This window comes from Mustela nivalis, assembly GCF_964662115.1.
Source record: "Mustela nivalis genome assembly, chromosome: 7".
NCBI lineage: Eukaryota > Metazoa > Chordata > Mammalia > Carnivora > Mustelidae > Mustela > Mustela nivalis.
The window spans coordinates 116800492-116814853 of record NC_139026.1 but is presented as its reverse complement, the minus strand read 5'-3'; the positions used below and the strand labels follow the sequence as shown (position 1 = coordinate 116814853).

Here is a 14362-nt window from a genome sequence, read left to right as displayed (position 1 = left end):
AAAAAATCCATAAATGTAACTCACCACTCTAACAGATTAATAGAAAAAAAATGACTGCTCAATACAAATAGAAATCATTTTATAAAACTCAATACCAAATTCAAATTAATTTAATCATTCTGATAAAGAGTATCTAATAAAAAATATCAGAGGAAGCATCATTTTAAAAGAGGAAATGTTACATGTGTAATCTTTAAAATTAGGAATGAGACAAAGATGCTCATTACCCATCACCCCTCTTCAACACTGCTGTGGAGGTCCTGGTCATTGGGGGTGTGTGTATGTGCACAGCAAGCATGTGCACGCACACACACACACATGCACACACACACACACAAGAAATATAACTATCATTAACAGATTATGACTGCTTACATGGAAAGCACAAAAATAAGCACAAATTATTGGAAATGACACCTTTTTTTTTCTTGGAAATGAAGCTAGAAACGATGGAATTTAACAAGGTGGCTGACTATAAGATTTATATATTGAGTGTTGTATTTCAATACACTAGCAGAAAACAAATAGAATGGCTAATTATACAGATAAACTTTTTGTAACAGTATCAGAGAATATGAAGTATCTTGAAATCAAACAAAAAGCATGAAGAATCTTTACAAATATATAAAAACTATTTAGGGGGTGCTAAAAAGTTTTTAGCTCAGTGGCTAAAACTGAGTGGGTGGGTGGCTCAGTGGGGTAAAGCCTCTGCCTTCAGCTCAGGTCATGATCCCAGGGTCCTGGGATCAAGCCCCATATTGGGCTCTCCACTCAGTAGGGAGCCTGCTTCCTCCTCTCTGCCTCTCTGCCTACTTGTGATCTCTGTCAAATAAATAAATAAAATCTTTAAAAAAAAAAAGCTATTTAGGAGGTAATAGGAAGATTTAATAGGGATAACTTAATAGGAAAATTTAATGAAGATGTAAATTCTCGGGGCACCTCAGTGGCTCAGTGGGTTAAGCCTCTGCCTTTGGCTCGGGTCATGATCCCAGGGTCCTGGGATCGAGCCCCGCATAGGGCTCTCTGCTCAGCGGGGAGCCTGCTTCCTCCTCTCTGCCTCTCTGCCTACTTGTGATCTCTGCCTGTCAAATAAATAAATAAAATCTTAAAAAAAAAAAAAAAAAAGATGTAAATTCTCTCCAAACTAACTTATATCTTCAACTGAATTTCAATCCTACAGAAAATTTCTTCTAGGTAACTTATAATCACCTTTAAAAAAAGATGATTACAACCTATATATGAAAGAGTAAAGGACCAACTAACAGCAAGAACACTTCTGGCTTATGGAGGGCAAATTTGTCTTACCAGATATCAAGATTTATTATGCTGTAATAATAAACACAGTGAGGTGTGGGCCCAAGGACAGACAAACAAACAAGTGGAATAGAGAAGAACCATGATAGGGAGCCACACTTGTAGGAAACTTTGGTATCTAATAGGGCATGATGTTAGAATAATGGTTAAAGTAGGAAGAATTTAAAAAACAAAAAACCCAAAAAACCAGGAGCTATGAAGTTAAAAAAATTTTTTTCCATTTGTCACTTGTCTTTGTTTATGATTATACAACAGAGAGTGGATGCTAAAAAGTCATGACTGCTTTGCTGCTGAGTTGTAATCAGAATAAATAAAAACTTTTCCGATTCAACAAATACTAAGCATAGAAACTTATTTCAGATTATAATTTGCTAAATGATTCTCTTGGGGATAAAGGAGTCTACCATATAAATGCTAAAGCAGCTCTTCTGATCCTAGGAATCCATAAACCTTCTAAAAAGTATGTAAAGGGTGCCTGGGTGGCTCAGCTGGTTGAGCATCTGCCTTCGACTCAGATCATAATCCCAAGGTCCTGGGATTGAGCCCCACATCGGGCTCCCTGCTTGGCGGGGAGTCTGCTTCTCTCTCTCCCTCTACTGTTCCCCCCGCTTGTGCTCTCGCTCTGTCAAATAAATAAAATCTTTACAAAAATATAAATAAAAGTACAAAAAGAATGTAAAGTTCTGAGTGCATATACATATTAAGTATTTTTATGTGGGGAGGCTCCAGAGTTTGCATTATCTTCCTAAAGGACCATAAAGATTCCACACACACGCACACACAAATAAATAAAAACCACTATAGTTAAGTAAACAAATATTTAGGTATAATAAATTATCATCAGTAGATACTTGGGAAGAGAAAAAAGTTTCAGCTAAAAGGAAGAAAACGGATATTCACATTTTATGTGCCAATTAAACTTTAAAAATATATTTTTAAATTCTGAAATAATTATAGATTCATAGGAAGTTGCCAACATAATACAGAGTGGTCCTGAAAACATTCATCCAGTTTTCTCCAGTGGTAACATCCTTCATGATTATGATACATCAATCACAGGAAATCAACATGGATACAACCTATAGACCTTACTCAGATTTTTTACCTTATTTAGTTTTTATACACAATCATTTGGTTTTTTTATACACAGTCATTTGTTTGTATATATGTAATTCTATGCAATTTTATCACATACCTAATACTGTCACTATATTCAAGATACACAACTACTTTATAACCATAACACAACTCCCTCATACTACCACATTATAGTCTCACACCAACCACTAATCTGTTCTAGTTTTTAAGAAAAAAATATTTTTAAGTATTCTTAACATTTACGTAAACTCCCTAAGTGCATGTACATATGTGTATATTATATGTAATATATGTGTATATACATACACACATCCATATAAATATATGTACACACATATATATGTGCATATATACAATCTTAAATGCACAGATAATTTCTATTAGAAAATACTTTAAATCCTTAATAGGGATTTGCTTCAAATAACAGAACTGAAGGCATCAAGGGAAAAGTAAAAGTCTTTTAATTCCTCTTTTTAACCTTCTATACATTTTTAATTGTATACAATCAACACATTTTACTTTTATAATTTTTTTTTTGTAGAAAGATAATGCTTTTTTTTTTTTTTAAGATTTTATTTATTTATTTGATGGAGAGAGATCACAAGTAGACAGAGGCAGGCAGAGAGAGAGAGAGAGGGAAGCAGGCTCCCTGCTGAGCAGAGAGCCCGATGCGGGCCTCGATCTCAGGACCCTGAGATCATGACCTGAGCTGAAGGCAGCGGCTTAACCCACTGAGCCACCCAGGCGCCCGAAAGATAATGCTTTTAAACATCCTTTGTGTAAGCTTGATTTTCAGTGGCCAGATTTGAGAAACCACAAGTTCACAGTAATGCCCTTTAGACACTTGTAGAGAATATCTAGCAACCTAGGGATGAAAGCAGGGAAAGGAAATTGTGAATGAACTGACAGGAAATCAAATTTGTAATATGCTCTGCTAGATCCGAGATTTTATTCTGTAAGTTTGGTGGACCTCTTTCCACAAAGACGTTGTAGGTACACATAGTAAAATACTTCTCTGTTAGCAGCAGTGGCAATGAGATGCAACTTCAACAAACCACTGCTAAGAATATGTAATATATGGGTAAGACCACAACTCAAGGACCAGAATAACCGGTCTTCTGATTCTCATTAAGCCATATACTAGATATGTGACCTGAGTAAGCTGACTATTTTCTTCAAGCCTCAATTTCCCCATTTGTAAAATGAGCCTATGACAATATTCACCATCATTACAAGGGTCAGCCAGTTTTACCAATGGGGAATACCTACCAGAACCACTTGTCCGTGTAATGGAAGTTATAAGCCTTATTATCTTTAACGATAATGGATAAATAGATACTAAAGCAATGCAGTGAAAATACCCAAATTGGAAGTTTGTAGACATGGAATCTTTTTCCTTAGCTATTTCAAATTCAGCAAGTCATTTCTACTTATTGAAGTTCAATTTATTTACTTATAAATAAAACCTGCCCTGCTTTCTTATGATCAAATAAAGAACTATGTGTGAAATTACTAGAATATTCAAAGCATTATAAAACTAAAATGTATATAAAAACCAAAGTACTAGAACTAGGAATGGAAGAAATGTTCTGTGAATTTAAAAGACAGGCATAGGGGTGCATGGTGGCTCAGTCATTAAGCATCTGCCTTCAACTCAGGTCATGGATCCAGATTCCTAGGATCAAGCCCCACATCAAGCTCCCTGCTCAAGGAGAAGCCTGCTTCTCCCTCTCCCAGTCCCCCTGCTTGTGTTCCCTCTCTTGCTGTTTCTCTCTGTCAAATAAATAAATAAAATCTTTAAGAAATAAAAAAAAAGGGGCGCCTGGGTGGCTCAGTCAGTTAAGCAGCTGCCTTTGGCTCAGGTCATGATCCCAGGGTCCTGTGATGGAGCCTCATATTGGTCTCCCTGCTCGGTGGAGAGTCTGCTTCTCCCTCTCCTTCTGCCTGCTGCTCTGCATACTTGTACTCTCTCTCTCTGTCAAATAAATAAAATCTTTTAAAAAATAAATAAAAAAAAATAATTTAAAAATTTAAGAAAGAAAAAACTAACAGACACTTTAGAATTAGCTGAAGCCATATTTGAATCCCTGGAAGTAAGAAGATGGGGCTGGAGTCAAATTAGCTTTGTTAGGGCACCACCGACATCTTCATTTGTAAAATGGTAATGGAAGTAGCACCAACATCCCAGAGTTGTAAGGATCAAATAGGATAATGCAGGTAAAGCTTTTAGAACACTTCTTGACACATAGCTCCCATATTTTATTATTATTGTTGTTATTGTTATGCCTTAGTTTCCTTAGCTGTAAAATGTGGGGTAATACCTACTTAATAGAGTATACAAGAAAAATAAATAAAATATTAGTAGGGCATTCAAATAATACTTTCATGGAAGCTGACTATAACAACGAAATTAAGACACGTTGTCCTAATATCTCTAATCAAATAATCTGTCTTTTCCAGAACATCCTGTATTGTTGTATTATTTTTTAACTTTAATTTTATTATTATTTTATTACTCTTCTATTATTTTTCATACACAGATTTTCTTTCATTTTTCATCAAATTCATTTTTAACAAACTAACAATCACACTTCAGAAAATTTACTAGGTTGGGCAAATTTACTAGGTTTTCTATGGGAGGAGCCCATAGAAAAAACAATGATTTCCTTGTTTTCCCTCACATAAAAAACTCGTATTAAGGAAAGCATTTTCAGATGGAGTGGCCATTATCATACATATCAAACATATTAAAAGAGACATTTCAAAAAACTGCATTTAGAAAATTTTAACAGTATTTTCAATAAACTTAATGTAAAATAGCTGAATTCCAAGTCAAGAAACAAGTTACTACTTCACAGCAAAATAAATACATTAGAACCTACAAATATTACTGGGAGTGTTCTTTCAGTTAATTATGGTTTAGTAAAGAAAAGAGAAAAATAAAAAATGTCCCACCCTACTGCTTCACTATCCTTTTTTCTCCATCTCCCTATCTTTGGATAAAATGGAATCATTAAAAGGACGAGTAACAGTTTTTTAAAACCAAGTTACTAATTGCTATCATCTACTTTCTACTATTTAGTATTAACATTAAATTTTAAAATATTCCCCTATCCTCTTTGGTGGCTTGTTTTTTGTTTCTGTTTGTTTGGTTTTTTTAATGTCCTATGAGGAGCCCATAGAAAAAACAATGATTTCCTTGTTTTCCCTCACATAAAAGACTCGTATTAAGGAAAGCATTTTCAGATGGAGTGGCCATTATCATACTGCAATTCACTGGTCTAGATAACTCCTATAACATCAGTTCCAGTAAAATGACATTTATTTTACACACACCTGTATGACTGACTTTTAGTTCTTCTAATTACCCAAAAGTGAAGTCCAGTAAGAACTTTTTAGGATGTTCTATTCTGGACTCTGCAGGAAAACTTACTCTCTTAAATTCTATTCACACAGAAATTAGGTAAAGAGTCCACCATGCTAGGCCATGAATAGAATGCAAAGCCATTTTCCCACAAACAAACCTCACATACAGGCAAGTTACTAATTTAACACTGTTTTCCCAAATAGGTTATCCTTATTAAGAGTTAAACTGAAAGAATATGTCAAAATAATTCAGCTATGCCCTAGAAGATCTAAGAGGTAGATCGACAACAAAGGACATGTCACTTTCTTCAACAACAAATAACATGTCACTTTCTTTCAGGGACTTACTTATTTACTAAGCATTTTGGACTAATGACCAAAGACCTGTCAAAAAAAAAGATTATAAAACAATTTTAAAATATTGGCATTAAGATGGAAAATGAGGCTTCTTTAAGTAAACCAAGGCCTGCGTCTAGTTAACTGCCATGCAAGTGTACACTATTTAAAACCGTTTCAAATAGGAAAATAGAATTGACTCAAGAAGACAGATGTCAGTACTCACTTTTTTATTTCTCGGAGCAACATTCGGATAAGGATGGTCTGAAGTGGTTCAACCATCAATTTTCTCCACATATCCAATGCTAGCTGCCAGGAAAAATAATCAAGGATGAATTACCTATCATTTGTTTTTAACATTTACTAAAATGTTGAAAGACTTTTTAAAGCAAAAAGACACATCAAGTATTTAAAACTAGTATTTCAAAAGTCAAATGAAAATTGAATATACATAAAAAACAAATTTCTAATTTAAACTAAAAATGAGTATCAAACTTGTACAAAAAACAGAATTAAGGTTTGAACTAACTGAATCTGAATTGAATTTAACTGAATTAACTGAAAATCTTAAAGAAATACTTGATTTGATTTTTATAAATCATAATTTATTGATTGTTAAATGCCTGATATTATGGAAAGGTTGTAAAAATGCTAAGATTAAGAGAAACAAAGGAATTATGTTAAAGTAATTTGGCTGTTGGCTGATTTTTTTTTGGTCAGGGATAGAGGGAGAGAGCAAGAGCGAGCACAGGCAGACAGAGAGGCAGGCAGAGGCAGAGGGAGAAGCAGGCTCCCTGCCGAGCAAGGAGCCCAACGTGGGACTTGATCCCAGGACGCTGGGATCATGATGACCTGAGCCGAAGGCAGCTGCCTAACCAACTGAGCCACCCAGGCGTCCCATGTTGGCTGATTTTTAAAATTATAAAACCTCTCATACAAACATAAAGGGTAAGTCAATTAAAAGAATAATAAAATACATTCCTGTACTCACAACCCAGTTTAAGAAACACAACTTCCCTATTACCAGTGCTCTGAATGTCCTCCTACCTTCCCCTCAGAGGTTCCCACAACCCAGAATATTATGTAAAATCATTCCCTTGCCTATAATTCTACCAAATGTGTACATATCCCCACAATTTTTTAAAATTTTAAGTCCCGTATAGTTAACACACAGCACTAATTTCAGGTGTACAACATTGTGATTCAACAATTCTAAATATTACTCAGTGCTCATCAAGATAAATGTACTTTTAATACCCTTAACCTATTTCACCCATCCCCTCACCCACTTCCCCCTCTGGGGAGTGAATGAACATTAGTTCATTCCCTATAATTAAATCTGGTTTTTTTTTTTGCTTTTGTTTTTTTCTCTGACTTAACATGGCATTATATACTCTAGATCCATGTTGTTGCAAATGACAAGATTCGTTTCTTCTATGGCTGAGTAATATCCCTTTGTAGATATAGACTACATCCTCTTTATTCATACATCTATCAATGGACACCTGGGCTACCTGCATAATTTATATTGTAAATTATGTAAATAATTTGGTACAATATACACAGGGGTGCATATGTTTTTACAAATTCATGTTTTCATTTTCTTTGAGTAAATACCCAGTAGTAGAATTACTGCATTATAGGATATTTCTATTTTTCATTTTTTGAGTAATATCCATTCTGTTTTCCATAGTAGTGGCCATCAATTTACATTCCCACCAACAGCCCATGAGGGTTCCCTTCCACATCCTCATCAAAACTTGCTATTTCTTGTCTTTTGACTACTACCCATTCTGACTAGTGTGAGGTGATATCTCATTGTGGTTTTGACTTGCATTTCCCTGATTATTAGTGATTTGAGCATCTCTTCACGTGTCTGTTGGTCATTTGTATCTCTTCTTTGGAAAAAGAAAAATGTCTATTCGGGTCCTCGGCTCATTTCTTAATCCAATCATTTGGGTTTTTTAATGTTGATTGTATAAATTCTTTACATATTCTGGATACTAACCCCTTATTTGATGCCATTTGCAAATATTTTCTCCCATTCACTGGGTTGCCTTGTTTTATTGATGGTCTCCATTGCTGAGGAAAGGCTTTTTAATGTTGGCGTAGTCCCAATAGTTTAATATTGCTTTTGCTTCCCTTGTCTGAGGAAATACATTCATAAATATGTTGCTAAGGATGATGTCCTAAAGAATACTACCTACATTTTCTTTTAGACATTTTATGGTTTCATGTCTCACTTTTAGATCTTTAACCCACTTTAAGTTGATTTTTGTGTATGATATAGGAAAGGAGTTGTTCCATTCATTTGCACGTAGTTGCGCAGTTTTCCCAACCCCATTTGCTGAATAGATTGTTTTGCATTGCATATTCTAGCCTCCTTTCTCATACATTAACTGACCATAAAAGCATGGGTTTGTATGCATGGTACTTTATCTTGTTCCACTGATCTATGTGTCTATTTCTGTGTTAGTAACATTCTGTTTTGATTACTACAGCTTGTGAGGTAGTTTGACATCCAGAATTGTAATACCTTCAGTTTTGTTCTTCTTTCTCAGGACAGATTAGGCTATTTCAGGTCTTCAGTGGTTCCATACAAATTCAAGTTCTGTGAAAAATGCTATTTGTATTTTGATAGGGATTACAATGAATTTATAAATTGTTTTGGTATATCCTTGTGTTTTTAACTGGCATCTTCTTGTTTGAGGCTGGGTATCTTTTCATACGTTTATTGTACATCTTAGTTTTTTTCTGTGAAATGCCAATTCATCACTTTTGCCCATCATTCAGTTGTATTTATCTTGTTCTTAATAAAAACTAGGAGTTCTTCATCTATTATAGAAATTAAACCCTTGACAGTTTTATATATTACAGACATAGTTTGTGACTTGATTTGAGTTCCTTTACAGTGTTTTTTTGAGTAAAAATAAATTATATTTTAATGTCTCAAAGTTATCAATCTTTTCCTTTATTGTCTGTATTTTTCTTGTCTTTTAAGAACCTCCTTACCCTAATGTCAGGGATGTGTGTGCTCTTATATTTCCTTCCAAAAGTTTTTATGTTTTGCCTTTCATATTTGAACTTCAATATATTTTTCCCATAAAGAGTATAAATTATTCCTGTATCAAAAATTGATTGCTCCTCTGTTTCCAACATAATTGCATCTATACAGCTATTAGTCTGGTTTTAGCCTCTTTATTCTATTTCCCTGGGGTAACCTTATTCTGATCAATTGGTAATTCCATTTCAAATAAGTAAAAGCATCTGCCATCCCACAGGGTCCATTCTTCAAGTTTTCCCTTATTTTTTGTTTTTTAAATTGCGCAAACAGGGAAAAAGGTGATACAAAAGAAAATGAGATGTTATAGCTACAGTAGGAGAACAAACTAAGAAACCTTTTGAAAGCAAAATGAGGGGCTATCAAAATTCAGTGTGTGCTTGGACCCAGAAAATCCACTTTGGGTACTCACTCTAAGAAAATTTCTGCTCATGTACAAAGATTTATACATAAATGTTAACTCCTTAAGCATGAAGATTTGTGTCTACTTTGTTCACTACTGTGTTCTCAGCATACAGAAAAGTGCCTAGGACACAGAGGGATTAAAAATATATTTAATAAATGAATAAATGAACAATGATATTCACAGCAGTATTGTTTATTACAACAAAGAACTGAACACTAAGAAAAATAGTTTAATAAATGATTAAGAAATTATTCTATATCCCTACTATAGAATACTGAACTCCCAGAAAAATAAACTTATGTGCAAAGAACTAGACACATAACCAAAAAACAAAACAAAACAGGCAAGAAATACAAGTTGCAAGATATATGGTATGCTATCATTAGGGTACATAGGATATGATACCATTAATGTTTAAAATACAAAATTAAACCATTACATGCATAGTATAAGTTTTTATATATAAATGCACAAGCAAAATTCAGGGAAGACATTGTTTATGGTGATTTCCTCTGAAGAGTGAGCTTGATAGTGTTGGTGATAAGGGACAATTATTAAAATATTCACTTATAATCCTACAAACTAAAGCAATTATTATTTCCCACTGAACTGTTACTCTACATCCTTTTTCCCTTATAGTTTTATTCCTATTAATGTACTGTGTCCAAATTTTTTCATTAAATATTTTCGCCTTTATTAAGTTCCTATGAACTATTTTTTGCCTTCATAACAAAATTGTACTGTACGTATTCACCTATGTATGGTTTTTACTATTGGATATTAGACATTTAGACTGCCTATCCATTAGTCACCCTTATTATTAACAATGATCGCAAGGAATACTTTTTTTTAAAAGATTTTATTTATTTATTTATTTATTTGACAGAAAGAGAAAGTGTGTGAGCATAAGCAGGGGGAGCAGCAGGTAGAGGGAGAGGGAGAAGCAGGCTCCCTGAGAGCAGATGCAGGGCTCGATCCCAGAAACTTGGGATCATGACCTGACCTGAAGGCAGATGCTTAACCAACTGAGCCATCCAGGTGCCCCACAAGGAATACTCCTAAGTATTTAAACTTTTTCCCCCATTATTATTATTTTCACAGTACAGATTACCAGATATGGGACTATCTGGTTAACAGTACTGCACATTTTAATGTCTACTAAAAGACAATGACAGGGGTGCATGGGTGGCTCAGTCGTTAAGGGTCTGCCTTCAACTCAGGTCATGATCCCAGGGTTCTGGGATCGAGCCCCACATTGGGTTCCCTGCTCAGCAAGAAGTTTTCTCCTTCCTCTCCCACTCCCCTTGCTTGTGTTCCCTCTCTCACTGTGTCTGTCTGTCTGTCTCTCTCTCTCTCTCTGTCAAATAAATAAATAAATAAATAAAATCTTTTAAAAAAAGATAATGACGAATTTCTTTCCAACAGGATTATTCTAAGTAAAATTTGTACTAATGCCACATCTTAGCTGTTTATTTCTTTCATTAACTCACCACAATTTCACATTAATTTCTGTACTTATCTGGCATGATAAGTACATGAGGACTGAGACCTTCTGCCTGTTCACCACTGCATCACCAGTGTGTGACTACTCAATAAACACATCTTTATTGATTGATGATGATTTACTGACTGATGAATAAACAAATACTGTACTGGAGTATTTCTTTTACAACCAATGTATATTTTCTGTAACTTTCCACATTTAAATTTACATTTTACCTCAAGAATCTGAAAGAAATACCTGACCTCCACGCTTCATTGTTTTACTCTGAACTTTAATTACTTTTTAAATTAAAATAAATTTGTTATATCCATAAATCTGTATTTCTTCTCTTTTAGGATCTCTTTTAAGCCTAGGACCTTTGCACTTTTTATTTATTTATTTATTTATTTATTTAAAAGATTGATTTATTGATTTATTTATTTATTTGAGAGAGAGACAGTGAGAGAGCATGAGCGAGGAGAAGGTCAGAGAGAGAAGCAGACTCCCCGTGGAGCTGGGAGCCCGATGTGGGACTCGATCCCGGGACTCCAGGATCATGACCTGAGCTGAAGGCAGTCGTCCAACCAACTGAGCCACCCAGGCGTCCCTGCACTTTTTTTTTAAAGAGAGGGAGCATGCAGGACATGAAGTGGGGGGAGGGCCAAAAGAAGAGGGGGAGAGAGAGAGAAAATCCTATGCAGGCTCCACATCCAGCATGGAGCCTGACACAGGGCTCAACTCCACAACCCTGAGATCATGACCTGAGCTAAAATCAAGAGTCAGATGCTCAACCAACTAAACCATCCAGACGCCTTGACCTTCACACTTTTTAACTACAACAATCTCAAGAGTATGTTCTAAATACTCTTGGAAAATATTTTCTTAAAGACTTTTTATGAATTTTTCACATAGTGGAACTATTAAACTGTCATTTATTCATCTATTTTTAATTTTTAAAATAATACTAATTATATCTCTTCCGTTCTCATCCATGTAAAGATTCTTAGGAAATCGTTGTAGTATTTTATTAACATTTATGATGTTTTAAATCTTGACAATTTTAAGACAGTCAACATTGTATCCTTAAAATAAAGGAAAATCAAATTCCCGCAATATATATATTAAAACACTCTCACATCTGCCATTCAGGTAAAGAATTTCCTACCTCTCCTATTTCCATAAGTGGTTCATTCATATCTACACCACCATAGCCATACTGAAGGTCAGCTTCTGTCAATTTATTCTTTTTAATAAACTGTGTGTTGAGATACCTGAAAAACAAATATAGTACCATGGACATTATATTAAAATCAGGAGGAAAACAATTAACTTGCAACTTGAAAATAACAATTTTAGGGTTATATAAATCAACTATAGAAGAGTGTGGTAACATATCCAAAGAAATTACGCAGAAGTAAGAAATACAATTTAAAAGGATCAAAAGTATCAGCCAAAGGCTAAGAGCAAAAGAATAACCTCTAGAGTAGTAGAGGAAAAGCCTATTACTTCAGTCTCACTTTTAAAAACTCAAGGGTTTTGCTCTAAAAATTTCCAGTACTCATATAACCCAACAGCTAGTACCCAAGGTGCTTCTACAATCCTTCTGCATATAATTTTCACATTCCCAGATTCTTCTTGGTAAGTCAGGATAGTTCACTTCGCAAGGAATTAAAGAAATAGTTAAAAGGTAAAACTCAAGTCCGTTCTTCAATTTATATCTATCACCAGGAAAAGATGTAACTTTTCATTTTTAAACAACAACAAAAAGAGATCACAATTAGTAGGTAAGAAAATAAAATAGACTGTTATATACAGTAAGAAGTATGGGCAAAACTGACAAATGTAAAATCACTTCGTCCACCCAGAGGAAAACAGCTTTATAATGTCTCAACATATTCTAAGACTAATAGCTGTATTGAACTCCACAAATTATTGAGTTGAATATAGAGTTCTTTATAGGAAATAAAATGTGTAGAAAGGGCTCAAAATGTTATTGCACTCACTTTTCGCAATCTTAGATTTCACTATAATGCCTATAATGCTCACCACCTAAAAATACTGATTTGAAAGGTTCTGCCATGTGTAAATAGCTATAGACAACACAAATAGGCAATAACCACAAACTCTCTAAAGTGAAACACTTTCTAGCTTTCACTGCATCAAAATGAGAAGTCTACTTCATGTCTGCAGACAAATGAAACTGGAAACAAAGACAACAAAAGTTTCAACTGCATAACTTCACAAACAACTCTAGGAGACAATGAAAAACACAATTCCTGGAATTAACGCCAAAGCTGTATAGATACAACCACTTACACAAGTTGCACTCCGACACTGACTGACTACAAGCCTCTAAACTCCAAGGCTTAAAACCCTGGTAACTCCCTTGGACATCTTAGTCTCTTCTACCCATGTTACAATGTCCTATTACATTTTTCCTCCAAAATGCCAATTTATCCTTCCTCCCACCCTCTCCAGTAGTACATCCTCCTAATTTCATGTTGGGTTTTCAACCATGCCTTTCATCTGAAGAAAGGGAACAGGAATGAGACAGAAATAAGAGCTAAAGAGAGAACATCTGGGCTACCTGGCCTCAAACAGGAATATATAAATTGAAGAGATATTTTAACCTCTGGCCTCTGTCATTCAGGTCTCAGCTCAGACACACTTCTCTCAGGCCTGACCTGAAACCAAGCCAAATGAACTTTAACTTCTACTCCGATTTAAGTAACTATATATAACTGTTTTATATTCTTCACGGTACTTACTACTTTGTGAAATAAATCCAATTCTCTCATTTGCTTACTTGCTCTGTACATCTGTCGCCTCTCCAGAATATAAGAACTACAAAGCAAAGACTTTGCTTACACAGCATCCAGAACCAGTGGCAGGTAAATATGAAGTCCTCAAAAAATACTGCCTTGATGAATTATTGAATACATAAATGGACAAAATTCCAGACAGCAGGGATAATAAAAGCTAATATTAGAATACAAACTTAGGGGCGCCTGGGTGGCTCAGTGGTTAAGCCGCTGCCTTCGGCTCAGGTCATGATCTCAGGGTCCTGGGATCGAGTCCCGCATCGGGCTCTCTGCTCAGCAGGGAGCCTGCTTCCTCCTCTCTCTCTCTCTCTCTGCCTGCCTCTCTGCCTACTTGTGATTTCTCTCTGTCAAATAAATAAATAAAATCTTTAAAAAAAAAAAAAAAAAAAAAAAAAAAGAATACAAACTTAGAAAAGCAGCCTGGAGCCAGATCATAAAAACACAAATGCCAGGAAATAAAAGTAATCACTAACATT

The 14362-nt window shown here is 34.9% G+C and overlaps 1 protein-coding gene across 3 annotated transcripts in view; it reads right to left on the bottom strand.

The window, feature by feature from the left end:
- CUL2 (cullin 2) overlaps positions 1 to 14362 on the bottom strand; it is a 103139-nt gene that overhangs the window by 43396 nt on the left and 45381 nt on the right. For all 3 annotated transcript variants that reach the window (XM_082739719.1, XM_082739720.1, XM_082739718.1), the window contains exons 5-6: positions 12230 to 12335; positions 6341 to 6423 (exon numbers count right to left, since the gene is read on the bottom strand). In XM_082739719.1, coding sequence (XP_082595845.1) covers positions 6341 to 6423; positions 12230 to 12335 — 189 coding nt within the window. The remainder of the gene's footprint in view (positions 1 to 6340; positions 6424 to 12229; positions 12336 to 14362) is intronic.